Here is a 20,064-nt window from a genome sequence, read left to right as displayed (position 1 = left end):
CAAGGATATCTGGGTCCAAATGCAAATATAATCAGTCCAATGGCTACATATCACAGGGCAGTGGTAAGCTTCTACAATTTAGAAGGAATTTGCACATTATAGCCGATGCTAAAAGGTGCTCATTTAGCTCACAGCATTTCTGATGGCAGAATTCTGATTACAAAATATACTTTGTGTTTTGAGGCTCTGTAAAATTTCTTACTGCCTTAAATTCCAGATTATTTGGTTCAAGGTGCAGGAATCAGGTGATAGTTTTTCATTATCAAAACAAAAAAAAGGGCTGGCCTAAGTCTGTTGCCTCTCATGTCTGAGGCAAGGCACAGGTCTGGTGGCAACGACTCCAGTTTTTTTTCCTGTGTGATGGCAGTGAAGGCGCTGGTTCATTGTCATTAATAAGCTTTGCTATAGGACCCTGATCTTTTCCCTCTTTGCTTTGATAATGCGCTTATACAATACGAACACTTCCATATCTCATGTTTACTTCGTCCGCTTATACAATACGAACACTTCCATATACCTCATGTTTACTTCATTGGACACATGCGTATCGTATCAATCACATGCAAACACAATTCTCGACCCCATAGCTTGAATAAATCTGCTTGTTGTCGGAGAGGAGTGTGCATTCATGTTACCTCACATCACACAGAAACTCAAGTATGCTAGCTGGGTTTGTTAGGAGGTATCCATGCATAGGCAAGGCTAAGAGATTACAACCCAGATGATAAACACAGTGATCCTTCTGGCCAGACACTGAAATGCAATCTCCATACTAGCATGCTACCTAGTGATGTAATTCTCCCTGGTAAGTTGTACACAAGCACAGATATTGAGACACACAGTGCGAGACTACCAGAAATGTTGGAAGCACTATTTAGTGTGCGGCTAGAGTTCACAATAGGGTGCTGACTAGCTACTGTAAAGAGCACACCCTCAGTCTCACCTATGCATACCTGCCGACCATCGTGTTTGCTAAACACATCAAGCAAACAAAACAGAACACGCACACGCACCCAAATCCACACAGCTTATTAGATGCATATAAAAAATATATTATCCAGTCAGTAGTCACATGGGCCTGACACCAGGCATGCAACTTCCAAACACTCCAGAAAAATGGGGAAGGAAAAAACAAACAGTAAAAGCTTCCCTCCATCTGCTTAAATCCAAAAGGAAAACAAAACAGTCACTTATAGACAGGGCAACTGGAAGACATACTGGCAACATCAAGGAGGAAGTAGTCACTATAATGGCTCTCATTGGCTGTTACCACATGACAGATCGATCCATCAGTAGGCTTCAGCCCTGTGCCGAGGCAGGTTACAAATAAGAAAATAAAATTTGATTAATCAAATAAAAATAACACAAAACTAGCAGACACATTGTTATACAAGTATCTCTTCTGCTATGTTTTTTTAAATCTCTCATTTTGAACTCATTGCGTAATAAAGAGAAAAGTGTTACTGTTTTTCTATTACATTATCATCGACAACATTAATCACCAGCATCAACAACAATTGTTACTGTTTTTCTATTACATTATCATTGACAACATTAATCACCAGCATCAACGACAATACCACCATTTTTAGGATCATTACTACTGGTTAATGCAAGGTGTGTGTCTCTATAGACCACACTCCTTATCATTATTAAAGGGCTCCAATAGAGGGAGGGAGCAAGGACTGGTTGCCATTGTTTCCCCACCTCCCCGCCTGACTTTTTTGTTTTTATTAACCTCTTCTCGCCAATGACTCATAATCACTGTAGAACAGCCCAACCCACTGTGTTTTCTGTTGGAAGGGGGGTGTGAGGAGAAGGCCGGAACTTGAACTTGAAGATAGGTTTCCATCTTCCAGTTTCCCTTTCTCCCTCCCTCTTCTTGTCTCTCTTGCTATTCTGCTCTTGTGGGGAATGATGGGAGTTGTTTAGTGACAAATAAGTAACCCATTCATCTCGCTTTCCCTTCCTTTCCTTTCACTACTCTCACTCTCTCACGCGCCTCTTCTTTCATCTTCAGCAAGACACCTCCATTGTTTGGGAGGGGCTCGGTGGCATCTGGCCACCCTGCGAGCCCTGGGACAGGGTGCGGGAACGAGAGCGGGACCCATCGATGGAGTAGGTGGAGGAGAGAGAAGCGGTACGGGAACGGGACAGGCGGGTCATGCAAGATGAAGCCACTGTAGAGAAATGGATAGAAAGAAATGGACGGTAAGATTAGACTCACATCTTGGAATGCTATGTAACCAACACTTGTGGGACAGTGCTGGTATTATTCTATATTTTTCTTATTGATGACAAACCTACCACAAGCAAAAATGCTTTAGTCAATCTCACAATTTTCCTACTTCACTTCACTTCACTTCACTGTCTGTGCACGGCTGTCAGACGCTGATTTGTAGCTTTTACCCAAAAAGCTGTAAATCATGTTTTAGGTATTATTTTCAGCTCTGGGTTAATACACATTTGGTGCACAAGTGAGTATTTGCAGCAGCACCAAGCACCCATGTTCAAGTTAGCATGTTGTGGTACCTCAGTGTAGCTCACTATATATTTAACTATATATAGTTTTTGTATAACAGGGAGCTCTATGAGGCTTTGAATACATGCACAATAACTGCTAGTTCATTCAAATATCACCATCTTCATCCTTAAGGCTTATGTAACTTTTATCAAATATTTTTGTTGCAGAAATCTGCTCAGAAACTTGTCTTAATGTGTAGAGGTGTTGTCGAAGCCTCCTTTGACCCAGACTCATTGAACAGCACTGGCAGCAGTGCAAAGATATTGGCTTCTTAAAGGTTTTGAGCAGGACATACCAATCAGACATATTCAATTACTTCTATTTGATCAGTAAGTATTGTTGCATTCTTATCTATTGTTAATTTCATAATGACAAATATTGGAAGAGCTGGGCAGAGCGTGGCGGAGCGTAGCAGATGGTAGTAGAGTTGACTGGTTTGGAGTTTCATGTTAGTGCCACCTTAAGTTATACACTGTAGCTTTAAGTTAATGACACACAAGTTGTATATTTTGTACAGTATTGCACACAAGTGACAAAAATACATGGTTAGTACAAAATGACAGTATTTATGCAATAAAATCCCAATCCCACGATATTAGCACGTTCAGTACATGTAATCTGTGGACAAATATCTTTTTATTAATGGCAGTTAACTTACTGTAACCCATGCCCTGGACAAAATACTTGAAAGCCTCAGTCAGTTTAGCAGGCTGCAAAGACAAATACAAGAGATGTTTTATACATTCTATCAGTACAATCATTAATTCTTACCTGGATTAAATCATAATGTCATTTGGTGACCCCATGTGGGAGCCAAGGGGAAAGGTTTTAATCTACAAGACTACAACACCCAGAATTTGTTTATTCAGTCACAGTCAATGTGCACTTTTTAACCAGAAGCGGCATAACCTGCTTTAACAGAGCGGGTTAGGCTGCTTGAGTTAATGGAGTGATCGTTGCTGTATCAGTTCCAGTTTCATATTTCTTAATCTTCAAAGCATCATATTATACATGAAAAAGATTTGCTGCATTGGGTGACGGGGTGTTTTGCTTTGTTTCAGATCCACCTTGTGCTGGTTCATTAACCAGGTATGTGTTACCAAAACAAGTAGAGATGAAACAGCTCATTACTTAATGAATGAATGAATTGAATCCACACAGAAGATTAATTCTGTAATTTTTCATGTAAAAAACAAACAAACAAAGCATATATAAACACCAGTGGAGATTTGATGCTATTCTTTGTCAAACACAATACTGGGCTGTATTTTTCACCACATCCTGGCATTTTGCTGACAAAACAGTTACTTTATCAACAAAATAATTGGCAGATACTGTATGTCAACAATAAAAAGAATCAATAATTGCCACCCTAATAATTTTTGTATTAGCATCCATGTTTTATGTGTTGGAAAGACATGCTGTTACCTGAGTCAGCTGAGGGAGACCGCCAGCATCAGCCATCTGCGGAGAGATAGATGACTTGAGTCACAGTGAATGACAACGTGAAGTGTCAGGACAGAGAGGTCAGTGTCTGTTTACACTAAAAGACACAGTTTTGTTGAAAGTGTCAACACTAAACAGACAGTAAATAGAAAGCTGTGCGGGTTGAGTTACCTTTAGGAACGAGGTTGTCGTTGGGTCCAGTTTGCTGTTGCACTCCACCTGGTGGTCACCGAAGGAAAACCAGTAAACCTCTGACTCAAACAGAAACAGCAAACTCATGAAGACACTCTACCTAATTTATTTTTGAGGGCTCGAGTCTAGTGAGACTCAAAAGAAACCTGTTCTTTTTGCCCTTGATTTGTTGAAATGAATCATACAATATAAGAACACTTGAAAGATGCCATGTCATTCAAGTCCCTATTAGGAGACATTTTAGACTCAAGCTCAAACATACTGCAGCTTCTTCATGTGGAGCTTGATCACCCACCACCAACATTACTGGGCACCTGAGATCAACAGAATTAAACATTAGAGGTCACAAGGGTGGCATTTGGAGAGTATATGTTTTGTTTTATTCAAGCTATAACAAAGTGTAAAAGATATATTTTTTGAGGGTATTTACTTGAAAGAGTTGTTGCGGTCAACGTTCAAGTCTCTGCGACTAGAGGAGGAAAAAAGACTTAGTTGTGGTTTGATGTGTAGTATATCTGTTTTTATGTAACGACATTGGTGGGTGTGTGATTACCCTAGGTAAGTCTTCCAGAGAAGCTCCATGTTGTAAATATTAGAAGCCTGGGAGATACGCTCTCTGTGAGACTGCACTATCTCTGTGTTTGATGACAGCTCCTCCTACAAAATGAATGAAGCAACACAAAATCATGCAAATGACCAGACAAAAAAAAAAATCCCAGCTATATTTAGACATGTTTTTATGCCCAGACATGTTTTCACAGTGACTATTTGTCCTTGTACCTGACTGAACAGGTGGGCCAGGAGCTGCTCTGTGAGGGAGGTTGTCACAGAGGTCAGCTAGAGAGGCAGAGGAAGAGAGAAAGAAATCAGTAGGTTTCTTCATACTTTAATAAAATAAACACTCGCATTATCAATATCACTCTGACACAGATGGTGCATGTAGTCAAGACAAACTCCCATTAGGACTAACTAGATTAAAATACCACATGCAGTCCTGGCTAGGAAGGAAGGGAGGGAGGGAAGAAGGAAGAAAGAAAAACACCTTATGAGCGGCCCAGTCTAACCATCCACGGGCGTTACCGTCGATGTTGATCAGAACCAGTCCCTCCACTAAATTTGGATGCACAAGCTGAAGAAAAAAAGGAACAAAACAAAGCAATAAATAGTGAGATGATATGTCAGTGTCAAAAATTTTTCAGATTCATATTATTTCAAAATTAAGAGCACAATACTTGAAGGAACAGCAAGTAGCGTTTGGATTTCAACCCTAAGCATTATTATTACGGGGAATGTAATAGTATTCCGCTGTATGTTATATTCATTCCAATTTGCTGTCTTTGTTGCAACACCGGTGAAGAGATCATGATTTACTTAACCGCTGCTTTAAAACGTCACAGATTTAAGTAGTACTTTTATCACTGCTTACTACCATGTTTCACTGCTGCTGAATGAATGAAACAAGACATAGTATTAACAGCTACTCTCCACAAAACAGACTAAACATGCTAACAAGGACAGTGAAACGTCAAGATAGAGCTGTAAGAAAAGACGACACTCACTGTGAACTTGGAAAGGATGTACGCTCCTGCTCCCACACCCACTCCGATTATACTTCGGAAGCTGACAGGAAGGACAGACAATGTTAATATCACACATATATGAATAAAATGCCTGGACAGACAATGTTAATATCACACATATGATTAAAATGCCTTTTGATTTTGGATAAAGACAATTAATTTAAATGTGGTGCAGGATTTTGTTCCTGCCTCTGCACAGTACTATAATGTTTGAATGGTGCATTGGAGAAAAAAGAAAAATACCACCAGCACACTCTCTCCTTATGACACTGGGTGGTTTGAGCAGATCTTTTCACTTTTATTTAAGTTGTTTTTGCGGTAACATTTTAAATATATAAGCCTACATTAAACATGATGTCAGAAATCAGAGTGAAACATTTAATGTTTCAGAAATCCTGTGATTGTGTCCTGAGTACAACTACACAAGCACTACGCAGTATACTACACTATATAATATCAGCTTTCAATTGTGCTGGCTAATGTCATTTTAAAAACAGTGGTGGTTGTGCACAGGAGCAGTCCAACCTACACCTACAATAATAAAACTGAGACTCCACCTGTCTTGAAAATAACAACACAGCAACATGTGAACATCAGCCTCTGTGTGTGTGTATGTATGTATGAGCCCAGTGAAATTCTGCTTGTGTTTACATCAAAGTAAATACAGTTAACTCACTTGAAATACTGCAGGACGGCAGGGATCATCTCTGCAATGGTCTCCATGGATGGATACTGGTAACTACAACAAACACAAATGATCTCAGTCATATGAGGCATCAGCATGTGAAAAACACTGATATGCAACATCCAATTTTCTTGTGGGAGGGGAGCGTTTCTGGAGCCCCGTGGCTGACACTTTTGTAGACAGGGATCTAAAATGAGATCAAACTGAAAATGAGCTTCTAGAATCACCAGCAGGAGTTATAGTTCACAGTCAAGATGCCGTGATAATACATGCAAAAAAATCCTGCTGAGCCCCTTAAACAATATCACAAGGAAGTGAAGTGATGAAGATGTGTGAGGGGGAAGAAATAAGAAGTGTGGAAAGAGAGAGAAAAGGGCGGATTTTCTTTAAACCTCTGACAAGAGCATATTAGAAACCGAAGAGGAGGGAGATGTGAGAGATAGGAATTTTTGGAAAAGATTAGGTTTAAGGCAAGCACAGAAAATTGCTTATATTTTTGAGAGGTTCAGTTAAATAAAAAAAAGCAAGGTTACTGCAGGACACTGAGAGAGTACCAGCATGTCAGTTAAGTAAAGGTCATACGTTGCAGGGTAGGGAGCAGCCCCCTCCTCTTGTCCAGGAGCATCAATATGAATGACGGTGAAATGCTTGACAATCTCCTCCATTTCCTCGAACCTAAACAGAGTGGAGAAGCAGCTCTTACCTGCCAGAGACACAGAGAACAAAAAGTCACGAACAACTGAAAAAGTCTGCGACTCGGCACTGGGAAAGGGTTGAAAATCAAAAAGGGATACTCACTCTCCATTCCCACATCATGTAAGGTGAGGATAGCAGGCCTACGGGTGGTTCGTGAGCCATGGATGATCACGTGCAGAACACCGTTTGGGGTCTCAATATTGTGCTCCTGGGCAGAGCAAGAGAGACTCTTAATCAAATAATGAAGACTGGATGTTGTTGATTCTTTATACCACATCAAGTGCAATCTTTTACACAGAATTTTTTTTCCAAAACAGCATCTATACCATCAGTTCCTTCATGCTGCTCCATCATATACTACTGTACATCCTTCCTGTAAAGATCTTGTTTTAATATGTGGCAGTGTTGTATCTCTGCACAACGCTACAGATCTGCTGAGGCTTTCCAGATAAAAATGCAACAATTCTGTAAAAATGTATAAAAGTTGAAAAGGTTCTCCTCATTTATGTCATAGTATCCTTCCCATCCCTGCTTATACACTTGCAATCAGTATCTTTAGTCAAAAAAAAAAAAATCTGATAAACAGACAAACAAATTGAACACACATCTGAACAGCCTCACCTGTCCTTGGTCCAGGAGTATCCTTGCAGCCAGTTCGGCAGCATCCTGGGAGAAACAAGGGAACAAAGTCTAATTAGGATGAGTTGTTCATGTCATTTTTGCACTTTTTTTTTAAATGCGAGCAGACACGCCACTTCTCTTTTTAGTCTTATGACAATAGATGACAATCTCCTGGTAGGTTGTGATCATTAGCCAGTGGAGACAAGTGTGTGTGTGGCTTCAGAAGGAAATATATTAATTTCCATAAACATCACATTCAAACCCCTACTGGATCAAATATATAAAGGTGAATTTTTAATAAGTGGATCCAACTTTTGAGATCTGAGTCACTGTTATTTCATACTGCTTAAAATACTTTTCTTTTTTGTCTTTCTTTTATCTTGTGTTGCTCAAAAACCACATGTCAAAGTAAATTCTCGTGCTTTTGTTCTTTCATAGCCCTTTCATGTTAAGTGAGGGTTTGCCTCCTAATTAACACCCACACAAGCACGATGGGTGGCATTTTACTCCTGATAAAGCAACAGAGAAGCTCTTCAGAGGAGCAGGTGGTTATTGGATGCTGGGGATTATGCGCAGGAAGTCTGTCAGTGGGAGGTTTTAAATGGGGTTGTTCATTTGCAACCTGGGATCCATTTACGCAGCTAATGAATTACTAGCATCACAAGCGCTTAGAAAATTAGCAGGCAGTGATGTTAAAGTGGAGGTGGACGGGTGCAGATGGCCGTCATCACGCAGGATAAAGGGAGGGTTCTGGAGGTTTGGCAATTAGAGAGATGGTCCCTGCCTGGATTATACAGGTCACTAGTTCAAGCAATAGAAATCACATTAAAATCAGTGGTTCGGGATGGATGCTAATGCATGTGATTGGAGGCAGGAGGTCCCAGTGAACAATGGAGGGCTGGATATTACCCAGAACCTCCCATTCATCATTACATTTCCTACTCTGATTTTCCCTTCACACACCCATTGGGTAGTGTTGTAGCCCGTGCTGAGGGAGTAATGACCCTATGGTAGACATGAGTATTTGTCACTGTCACACCCCAGATTCTTTGCTAAACAGCTCTCATTGTTTATTTTTATTAGCTATGATAATAAGCTACCTTATAGGATAAAACTGCTGTTATACTACATTTTCTTAATGGTAAACTAAGAAAAAACAAGTAACAATGATAATATACCAACTACTGTCTATGTATCCAAGACCATCTGTGTGCCACAGAGCTCCACAGCTGTCTGAAAACTATTATAAACACATCACAGAGACAGGCGGTTGCACTGGGTGACATGTTTCTGTTACATTTCCAGCAAGGGAAGGACCCAAATATGCAGACACAAGCCAAGGGAGAGGTCGATGGGATTTTAATGTAACACAGAACAAGAAGCAGGAACAAAATATAAGGCTCAACCTGATGAAGTAAAACAAAAAGCACAAAACTAGGCCAGGGAGCTAGGTACACAAATGAAAACCAAACCAGTGAAATAAACCAAAGTACTGCTGATCGGAAAAACTCATAGAAAACAATGAGACAAATCAAACGAAGTCAGGAACAAATCAGAGACAACAGGGGCAACAAGGCATTGAGACAAAATGAACCAGTAAGAAACTGAGGGAAAGGAAGGAGTATATATTTGGTTACACAAAAATAAAAACTCAGCCTGGGCCTTTGTTGTGGGTGAAACTATACTGTATATCTGCAAGCTGTTTTAAAAGATTTCCATCTTCAGTAGGAAAACTTATAGCTGATTTTTATCTTTTCATGGTATTTGTTGGCAATAAGAAAAATATAGAATTACACCAGCCTTATCCTTTAAATTCTATTCGTCACCTTTAAAACCTTTAAAACTGCATTAGACAAACAATATAACTTTTTGAGGTTGAGCGTTTTCAGCACAATATTCATGTAGCAAATTATTTTGAAAGTGATTCCTGAAAAATAAAAGCTAATCTCCATATTAGTTTGTAACAGTTTATTTAGATTTGGATGAATTAGTTCCAAAACTCATATTATATGAGTTTGTCAATATCACCCAGTAATTCCCAACTGGTTATTACACGTAGAAATTGTCAGTTTAATTTCAGGAAATCATAATATGGAATTCTTACCCATTCAGCAGTATTGTGTAATTCAAAGTTTATTAGTTTTTAGAACACAAATATAAACCCCTTTTCCCCCTCCCCACCCTCTGTGGACTCCATGCCAGAAAAACAAAAGAAAAAAGAAAGAGCTCAATCAAAAAGGATCCAGGAGCTGACGCCAATAAGTCTTCCACTAAAGCTATAGCGTCCATCCACAACCCACTGTTGCAGGAGAAGGTGGGTTTATCCTGGTGGTCGAGTGTTCCTGAAATAGAATCTGTAATAGTGTGTTATGCCATGACTGTGCCATCAAATTGTGTGGAAGAATCTAAGACTGAGCAATGAGTTTTTTTCCTCCTGCGACCCATATCTATAGAGATGATTTGGTAAGTTTCAGAGGAGTCATTAAGGAGGTGAAGTGCTGGGTCCACCACGAAGTTCACCTTATGGTAGAGACAGCTCAGACTGTCTCTTGCCAGAAGCATTGTACCTTTGGACAACCCCAGATCATGTGCACCAAGGTGCTTAAAGGACAAGATGTACAGTTTGGGGCTCACTTCCATCAAGAATCTCTTCTGGGGTGACACATATGCCGCAGTACAGAACTTGAAATGAATAAATTCATGTTTTGGGTTATGTGAGGCTAACACACAGCTTGACTAAGCCTTGCCCCAGTCTGCCTTCCTATTGAGACCGGACATGGTCCTTTCCCACTCCCAGACCCCAGTTATAGAAACCATATGACAAATGCTTGCTGTACATAAAAGATACCATATGTTTTTGAACTGACCGAACCCATGTGACCAGAGGGTGGCTGAGGAGTTGGCCACTAGACTTTAAGAGTTTTTAAGGCCGATCTGAGTCTGAAATATGTGAACAGTGTGTGAGCACCAGTATTAATGGTAGAAGTCTGATGGATGTTAATTAAATACTTTTGTCCCTTCATATCTGTAGCCATGTTGTTTTTGTATTAGTGTTGTATTTCCTGTTTTGCCCACCAGGTGTCAGCAGTGAGAAACAAAAGTCTCTGCAGTGCTGCATCTGCACAGCAACATCAGTGCAGAGAGGAGCAGCCCTCTCCTCCTCAGGGCTCTGACGTCAGCGCTGAGATCAGAGCCAGCGCTGCAGCTGTGCATAAACACGCACATGTAGCCACACAGTCATGGCACACGTGTGTTTGAAACACATGCTGTCACATAGGCATTGCTCAGATACAAAAGTGCTCACACTTGCATTTGTGCACATTGTCTACACTGCAAGGGTGCAATTGCTACTTACTAACACACAAACCAGCCCTTGTTTTTCCTGTCTCCAGGGACAGAGACACATGGACACAAACTCTGCCATTTGTTTGTTTCTCCATGTTCTATATGCAGTCTATGCAAAAATGTGTATGCCTGCACTTTGTACATGAGTGCTCATGATTCTGTATGTGTGTGTGACATCATCTCTGACCTTGCTTATGTCACTCTGACCCCTGAGTAAAGGCTTGTCCTCAGTCATGGCAATCTCCTGCATTTCCGTTGTCATTGTGTCACCTCCTGTACAGGTAAAAGAAACAGAAACAGCTTCTGAGGTTGTTCAGCTCTCTGAGCTGCAACAGTGCATACATGTTTTTACTGTCATCGTTACATAAACAGCGAGATGTTGGCAGACGTGTGCTGAATAAACACACAGAGGGTGACATGCAGTACACACTGTGTAATTAAATACTGTATGTAGCTGTTTTCTCACATGGGAGGTGTTTGGGCTGTGGGACCTTCTGAAATTTAATTAGTGATTAGTGCCAGCAGAGATTAGCAGAAAAGGACTGGGGGACAGAGAAAGATAGAGCTAGAAGAGAAGAGGAGTGGTGGCTAAGTATCAGTGGGTATGGGTATTTGTTACAACTTACTAGTGCTAGTGTGATCACATAATTGTGAGGAATAAGGAGTAAAAGCACAGAAAGAGAAAAGTGGGTGAAACATTGCACATTGTGGTGTGAAATGGCACCGACTGAGGGGAGAAATAACTGTGCCAAACTAGTGGCTGATAAGAATGAGGTGAAGGGAAGTTAGCCAAGCATGCTACTTATTTTAAGATGCCTTCACACTTTCACAGCCACATTGTTGGTCATTGTGTACTGCTGCATTGACTTGTTGGTTGCAATAGGTTTCAAATGCCAGAACATATGTATAGCAAACTTTAACAGTACACAGATATATATAAAAAGAAGAGCTTTGTATTACTATTGTCATTTATCCTCTTTTCTACAGTTTTGCATGCAGCCCCCTAAAATATACACACATCATTCTGCTCCATTTGTCTTTTATAGTGCTAGTATTTTGTACTTGTGCCATGTGTTCATTGCCTGTTCTGTTCTATGCATAAAAAGAAGCATCAGCAATGAGCTCAATCAAAGTGTTATAGTAAGAACCTCGGCTGTTTTAGCTTTGATCCAGGCTAAAACTGAACACAAAGTTAACAGGTTGTTCTTGTTATCTGATAACGTTCTGCTCAATCTGGCATTTAAACCTAAAATATGGGATCTTTTGACATCACCTATGTGCAGATTTGGCATTGCATCAGAGGGGGAATGATGTGAGCTGGTGTGTTTGTGTGTGTATGTGTGGGCATGCATGTGTACACTGATCAGAAAACGAGCTGCTGCACTGGAGGACCTTTGTCTCTCTGGGACTCAAACGGAAATTATTACTCACCAAATCAACCCCCACCAGCACACACACACACACACGTGCATACATACTGTACACACAGTGCTTCCATTGTCTGCCATCTGTCTCTCCCAGCTTCCCTCTGCATACATCTATTCATTAATCTTGCACATACTGTATTTTTCTGTCTATTTTTTTAAGTGTCGCTGGGTGTTTCTCTACCTTTAGTTACTCACTGTCAAGTTTCAATTAGAAAGCACTACAATAGCTCCGCTAGCACTTATTTTAAACATGAAAAGCTACAGCTTCTGTAAAATGTTTGGTAGTCTTCTTCAGATTCAGAAAAAAAGGCACATGCATGCCATGTTGGTGGTCCTGAATTCTGGACTAGCTCTGGCTAAGACCAAAAATAAAAGTGGCAAAAATCCTACAGCCAAAATTAATATTTTCAACATTGGTAAAACTTCTGGCAAGAAGTGCAGCAAAATGATTCCTCAAAACTGAAATTAATGCGCATACCAAAACCATGGAGAAGTCTGCTAAATTAGAAGCCCTGCAGGCAATGTCCCTCAAGCTAAGAAGGATACAAACCACCAAATCTCTCAAACAGAAAAGCTACAGAACATAAATGAGTTTGAGGACAGTTCCAGGAGAAACAATACAAAACTGATAAACCTCCTGATGGTTGCCACGACAGATGACCAGGTGGGCTATTTACAGTAAATGCTCCCAACATGGATTCCGGATTTAAAGCTACTGCCTGGAAGGCTACTTGAGATAGACAGAGCCCACTGTATCTAATCCAGTAAGAACCATGATCTTCAGTCTTCTGTGCTCAAACATTTTCAGAATTTAACTTTGGCCCTAAATTTATACAAATGGTGTAAGTTCACTGACCTGAATAAGTAGCAAAGATGCTGTTTCGGAGGCTTTGAGAATATTCAGGGGCTCACGTCAACAGAGGCTGCTCTCACCGTTACTATTTAATCTGTCAACTGAACCATTTGCCCAGCTAATCATAAGAGCCAGGTGATAACTCCTATCAAATTTGTAATGTATTCAATGTATGTGGATGACACCTAGTTTTTTCTTTATCCAGTGTGGAGTACTCCTTTCCTAATGCAATACAGATCTAAGATTTTGGAAGGCTGTTAGGCTTTAAAATAAATTACTCCACGTTTGCATTGATGCTAAAAAATGCAGCCCCCCCCCAGTAAGTTAGACAACCCTCCAACATCCAAGTCCTAGGTCAGGTGACCTTAGGGATCCAGATCAGGACCTGGGTAGTGGAAACAGCTAAAATGAATGATTCTAACGTGATGAAGAATGTGGAAAGTGTTTCCTTCCTTAGTATCTGCCGAAATTACAGTGATAAAGATGAATATTTTGCCTCATAATTGTTACAGCTTCTATGATACCACTGCCCCCTCACTAGGTCATATGGAAAAGGAAAAAAGAGAAATAAGTGGTCAGTCTTACAATGAAGCAAAGGCTATGTGGCCCTGCCCCAACTTCAAACTGTACCACTGGGTGTTTACCCTGCAGTCAGTGGTTTCAGTAAGGATAGAGCCTAGCATGGGTACAAACAGAGGAAGATCCGGAGACACCGATGAGATTGAAAGATTTTCTGGTATTTCTCATAGCAACCGCTCTCTAAGACACAGGCCTATAATGTTGTACTCACTAGAAATCTACAAGGCAGTTGGAAGACATGTAGGATACAATAACAAATTACACAGATCCTCCCCAATTTGGGGAAAATTCATTCTAATTTCAGGCAGCAAACGCTTTATCCTGGATGACTGGGTGGAGAAAGGAATGGGCTGTGGGACCTTCTGAAATTTCCCCAATTTGGGTAACCTCAATGGGAAGGAAGCCTTAATCACCTTTGAAGACTGTATGGCAAGGTGTGTTATTGATAAACACACACTGTTCACTTATTTTAGACTTGGATCCACCTTAAAAACCCTTAAAGTCGAGTGGGGTGAGTCATATGAACAAAAACAGGCTCTTGTATACAAATTCATATCGTGCTCCAAGGTCTCTATCAAATGGATCTGGGAGTGGGAAAGCTATAACTGGCCTCAACAGGAAGACTGTCAAATAACCAGGACAAGGAGGACTCAAATGCAAAACTCAACAAGCATATGAAAAGGTAATTTCCTATTTAAGGGATTATAAAAGGGCAGAGCTGCTCCGGGAGCTGACAGCGGTGGAGCCGCTGGTGGAAGTCAGAGAAATTCTGGGTACAACACCTGCACTGAGGGAGGTCAGCAACAACAGATTGTGTTTTAGTCATTGTTGTCTCCTGACTGTGGTACAAGCCCCTGGGGAGGACGCAGACAGAGAACACCATACATTCATTGGTGGAGGAAGTGAGGGACCAGGAGGTACGACCACTGCAGGTAAGTAGGAGAGGTAGGTAGGGCGGGGCAGATGGGGAGCAAGTTTCTCCTTCACATGTGGCACAGTTCCAGAAAATGGCCACAGTTACAGAATATGGCAGTGCCCAGAGTGCTCAGACATCCTAGTTATGTCAATCCAATTCTTACTCTATTCTATTCTATTTTTTATTCTACTTTACTCTATTTCAGTTCCTAAATGTTATGGCACCCAATACTAGGTGAGAAAGAAACGGTATTTTGATTTTCTGTATGTCCTGGACATATGGTGAATTGACAATAAAATCCTTGACCCTTGAACAATGAGGCAGTTGTACTACTAATAACATTGGTAAGACTTAAATAACAGGTGCAGGCTGATGAGGACTCCTGGAGGGCTCACAGGAAGAGGTAACAACAAAATGCGGCTTGAAATCCAGGATATAAAAAGACTGCCAGTGACAAGAGAGAGAACAAACAAAAATGAATGCACAAGCACCATCCACAACAGCTCCTCTTCATCTTGCCAGCAAACATAAGGTGACCTGAGCTTAGGCAAAACTATAACAGGGTGAAATCAGGCAGTGGTACAGATAAGCAGTAGACTTACAGACCAGAGGGGTAGAGACAAGCAGAAAACCAGCGACTGACAGACACAGGTCAAGTAACGGGTAACAAACTTCAGATAAGAACTGGAAACTACTGCAAGACTCAAGTGACTTCCTGGTGCTGAGGAGAAGGAGGGGGTGAGTTAAATTAACTGGTAAATGAGACACAGGTGAACCAAAACAGCTGCTGGTTGGCTGAGGTAAACCTGGAGAGAGGGAGAAAGTGACAACCAGGACATCTCCTCTAAAATAAGGAAACCAGAGGGAATCATGGGACTGTCCAAAAGGTACAATGCTTTTGGGATGAGGCAGTACAAGCTTTCTCTACTCTGACAAAAGTGAACTTCCCAGTGGACCCAGGACTTCACCTCCTTAATGACTTTTCTGAACGTTTGCTTCCCAGAGCATGGCTAGCTGGTTTGTCAACAGCCAGAACACTTGTTGCTCAATCCTGGATTCTTCCACAGCTTGAATGCACATTCATGGCATAACACATTATTGAAGATTCTATATCAGTGGCTGCTAGTCACTCACAAAAATCATTGCACATTACTCTTCGGTCAACTGACCAATAATTTAAATGCCACAAGTTGGAATTCATGTCTCCATTAGTTTGTGGATCAACAGAAAAATAAATGATACCAACTTGGTTAGTTGTTTATCTATTAATCAAAAATGCAAATACTGTCATTTCAGTATCTCAAATGTCAATGTTTGCTGTTTTTAGTCTTGATAAATTAAAACGTTTCTGGGTCATAATTAGATGAAACAAGCAACTTAAATATGATGACTTAGCTCCAGAAACGTAACCAGTTAAAGCAATAATGAAAATAACTTTTACTTGTAGCCCTAGGAATCATATCAACCCCTGAAATGCCTCAGAATCTTTATCCAAATTAACATCAACAATCTCAACTACAAATATTACACAACTTCCTCGCCACCCGTTTTCTCCTGTAACCAGCAAACCTATCATGCCTGTTTTTGGACTGTGGCTTTGCCAAGGACTTTGGTGGTTTCCCTTTCAATGTTCAGATCTAGAGCTGGTAGGATTTCAGTATCTTGGTCAATGAACAGTTCAGCTGGTGCAAGCAGCTGCTTGTTGAAACATATCCGCAAACCTGACCACTCTGGTTGTCAGTCTTTCTCAGACACTGTAGATTCTGTCCCACATCTCCTCCCCCACTATTTTTATATATCTGGCAGGTCCTGACATGACTGCGAAGTAAATTTCTTTACATGCTCCTCGCTGTATATTAATAGGTCTCTGGTATTATTCCATTAGGGTGTTTGGAAAGGAAAGTACCCCTGTCACAGGATGTGTTTAGCAGCAAATAAATGATCAGCCAGGAACCTATACAATGAACTTCTTTTAAAGCCTAATATGAAAATAGGACAGTGTAAAAATGCAGTGTTTCTTCTATTACCCAAGTAATAGGGATGTAATGATACCAAAAAATCATGGTACAATATTGCCACAACAAAAGGTAAATGATTCGATATTTATCACTTGATACTAAAAAAATGAAGAAAAAAAGATGAAAAAATGTGATGGCTAAATAATAAATCAGTGTTTCTGTATGATCCTCCTCATGCTTTCTTTCTTTATTAAAACAAAGGTAGCCAGCCATGAGCTAAGCATGTGCAAAAAACTGGCATGACTAGTCATTGGAACTGAACGACTGAAATCCGTACAACTGCAAACAAAATATATATACTGTATGGGTATAGAATGCAGCAGTCAGTATCTGTAGTCCTTTTATGAAATGAAATAAAATATTACTGCAGCAGCTGAATATTGTAAACAGAACAAGTCACACTCACAGCGGCGCATCATGGTATTAGTACCCCCCCCTTAGGCAGGTTTAGCCCTTTATCGGGCAAGGATCCACATTTTGTAACTTACTAAATGGCTATGAATATTTGTAGAAAATAAGTAGTTTTGTATTTTTGCACATTTATGTTTAAATAAATGTGACTTCAACTTTATCTGTTCTTTAATATTTTCTATACATACCTTTTGGGGAAATTATTACCCTAGACAGGCAAGAAACCATATATATTGACCATGATTTGCAGCATGACAATGATTTTAAGTAAAAAAATAATAATAAAAATAAAAAACGATGTAATATCCTCCAATAATGGTCTAGGGTTGAATTTTTTAATTTCCAAGTACTTCAATTAGTGCCCTATAAAAGCTTAACTTTCTCTGTTGCAGGCCATACCAACAGGTGGCCGGGTTATGTGCCACTGGACCAGTTAAAGTGGATGAGAGTTAAACAAAGAAAAACATTGTGGGTCATGTGAAACCATAACTAGCTTAAAGATGCTAAAAAGCTAAGCAAAACTGCAGAATTGGATGATAGCTGTGTGGGGGTTTGTTACTGCAAATGATCCCTTTCACATCACATTGAATCATTTCTTTTTATTGCTAATGTAAAAAGGATTGATTAGTGTAGCTTTAACCAATTAATTTTTAATTAATAAAGTCATTCATCTAATAATCCTACTTTTTGTTCCAGTAGATCCACCACTTATAGAACATTATCACGTGACCACAGTTACATACCAATATGTGAAGACAAGTAACCAAACTCCATTTGCTGAAGAAAGCTCAACAAAAAGCTAGTGGACCCCAAGTTACACTACTATTTCCAAGGTGAAGGATGAGCTTTCATGCTCTCTATATAGAATATGTTTAACAAAAGTTTGAATTATTGCATAAAGGCAGTCATGTGACCACATTGGAGATTAAGCAGCATTGAAACAGGTCACACATACCTCATCCAACGTTACTCAGTCTGTTCTCTATCGTACATACGCACTCTCTCCTCCACACACACCGTTTCCTGATGCTGTAACATTTTACTCGGCCTAACTCCCTCCATCACCCATCTTTCTGTTCCTCGCTCTGAGTCAGTGTGTTTTAGAGCATGTAATAACCGTTTAACTGCACAGGAGGCATCGTCTGTCACTGTGGAAAGAAAAAAGAGAGGTGGACAGAAAAAGACATCTGCACGAAGAGTAAGAAGAGAGGGAGACTAAAAACCAGGGAAGAGAAAGTGCTGTCAGCTGAAAAGGAGGAGAACATGAAAAAAAATAAAACAAGCCTTGCTTCTCATTTCCCTCTAATCTACGTCCAAATTTCAGCTGTCAGACAACAGTTGCTCAGTTCATCTTTTGCACTGAACAGGTTTCATGGCTATGTTACATAAATGCCCCAGCTAAAGTAATCCAAGTTGATTTTGTGTGTGTTCATAATTGTGCAGAGCAATGGCATTTCAGTTGTCAGCTCTTAGAGGGGCCATCTGATTCGAGCATGACAATCTGTTTTCCTCGATCCTTCCTGTCATTCCTCCCCCTTCCCCCCTTTTCCCTTTGTCCTTTGATGCAGTGCAGTGTCACTACACAGTAACTATGGATGTAGCTGAGGGTCTGGTGATGGTTCACTGAAAAGCCAAAGCAGGATTGGCTGCTGATGGATGATGTTATTTAAAGGTGACTCAAGACTATCAGGTAAGAATTTTTGATTATCATGGAAACAATAAAAGTTTCAATCGTGTTACAAACTCACAGTGGAGTGTAGTAACTGGCTCGGACAGATTTTCACTTCAGGGCTAACTGTAGCAGCCTTTCCCTAAAACCTGATGTTTAGGGCTTAGATTCACTGGAAATATTGTACTTAAGCAAAATTATGTTTAAGTTATCTATACAGGAGCGGTTTCATTTTCTGGTACTTCATACTTCACCTTTGTGACATTTTAGAGGCAAATATTGTACTTTTTACTCCATTTTATAACTTTAATTACTAGTTACTTTTCAGAACCAGATTAATACAAAACTATATAATCACTTTGTGGATTCTCCACCAGAGAACAACAATCTACCTAGACTTATGTAAAGTACTTTGAACTATAAGCATAACGGTTGTTAAAACTTGCTCCACCTTCACCAACATTAAATGTGGTGAACAGAATAATGCATCCGCAATTATAATCCAATAATTGATATACATTATTATTAAAGGTGTCATTCTGCATAATGAGTACTTTTACTTTTAATATGTTTTGATGCTAAAACTTTGAACGTTTACTAAAGGAGCATTTTGAATGCAGGATTTTCACTTGGAACAGTATTTATAGACTGTGGTATTGTTGTTCGAGTACTTCTTTCACCACTGCAGATGAACCACATCACCACTGTCATCTAGTAAACTTATCTATTAACAGTTATGCATTTGAAATTCCAGAAAAGGTGACAGTTGCAACATTTTAATTGGCCAAACTCTAAATATCATTACTGCAATATAAGGTACAATGTTAAATTTGATCCATACTGCCAAACCAAACAGTAAACATTTATGAATTCCATGCAACTTCAGTGCCTGCTTTCTGTCAGCCCATCCTGCTGCTTTTGACATGCAACTCATCAGAAAACATGCAATCAGACGGGAAGATCTACAGAGGCCAAGGACCTTCTGAACACCACAGTGTTAACCAAGGCTGCGTTATGGTCCATGGTCAGGTTAGGTCTGTGCTGCTTTGCATTTAGATGAGGCTGACCCTCGCGCACACAGCAAATTATGAGTGGAGAGAAA

At 40.1% G+C, this 20,064-nt stretch overlaps 1 protein-coding gene across 2 annotated transcripts in view; it reads right to left on the bottom strand.

The window, feature by feature from the left end:
• Positions 1–1,905: 1,905 nt before the first annotated feature.
• Positions 1,906–20,064, bottom strand: part of ndrg2 (NDRG family member 2) — a 32,056-nt gene continuing 13,897 nt past the window's right edge. For both annotated transcript variants that reach the window (XM_020587640.1, XM_020587639.1), the window contains exons 3-17: positions 11,277–11,362; positions 7,745–7,789; positions 7,226–7,331; positions 7,010–7,130; positions 6,419–6,481; positions 5,722–5,782; positions 5,205–5,291; positions 4,943–4,999; positions 4,716–4,819; positions 4,593–4,631; positions 4,425–4,476; positions 4,142–4,189; positions 3,953–3,988; positions 3,183–3,234; positions 1,906–2,180 (exon numbers count right to left, since the gene is read on the bottom strand). In XM_020587640.1, coding sequence (XP_020443296.1) covers positions 2,017–2,180; positions 3,183–3,234; positions 3,953–3,988; positions 4,142–4,189; positions 4,425–4,476; positions 4,593–4,631; positions 4,716–4,819; positions 4,943–4,999; positions 5,205–5,291; positions 5,722–5,782; positions 6,419–6,481; positions 7,010–7,130; positions 7,226–7,331; positions 7,745–7,789; positions 11,277–11,351 — 1,110 coding nt within the window. In that variant the 5' untranslated portion in view covers positions 11,352–11,362 and the 3' untranslated portion in view covers positions 1,906–2,016. The remainder of the gene's footprint in view (positions 2,181–3,182; positions 3,235–3,952; positions 3,989–4,141; positions 4,190–4,424; positions 4,477–4,592; positions 4,632–4,715; positions 4,820–4,942; positions 5,000–5,204; positions 5,292–5,721; positions 5,783–6,418; positions 6,482–7,009; positions 7,131–7,225; positions 7,332–7,744; positions 7,790–11,276; positions 11,363–20,064) is intronic.

The sequence above is a fragment of the Monopterus albus genome, unplaced genomic scaffold, assembly GCF_001952655.1.
Source record: "Monopterus albus unplaced genomic scaffold, M_albus_1.0 scaffold468.1, whole genome shotgun sequence".
Lineage (NCBI taxonomy): Eukaryota > Metazoa > Chordata > Actinopteri > Synbranchiformes > Synbranchidae > Monopterus > Monopterus albus.
This window is presented reverse-complemented; position numbering and strand designations above follow the sequence as displayed.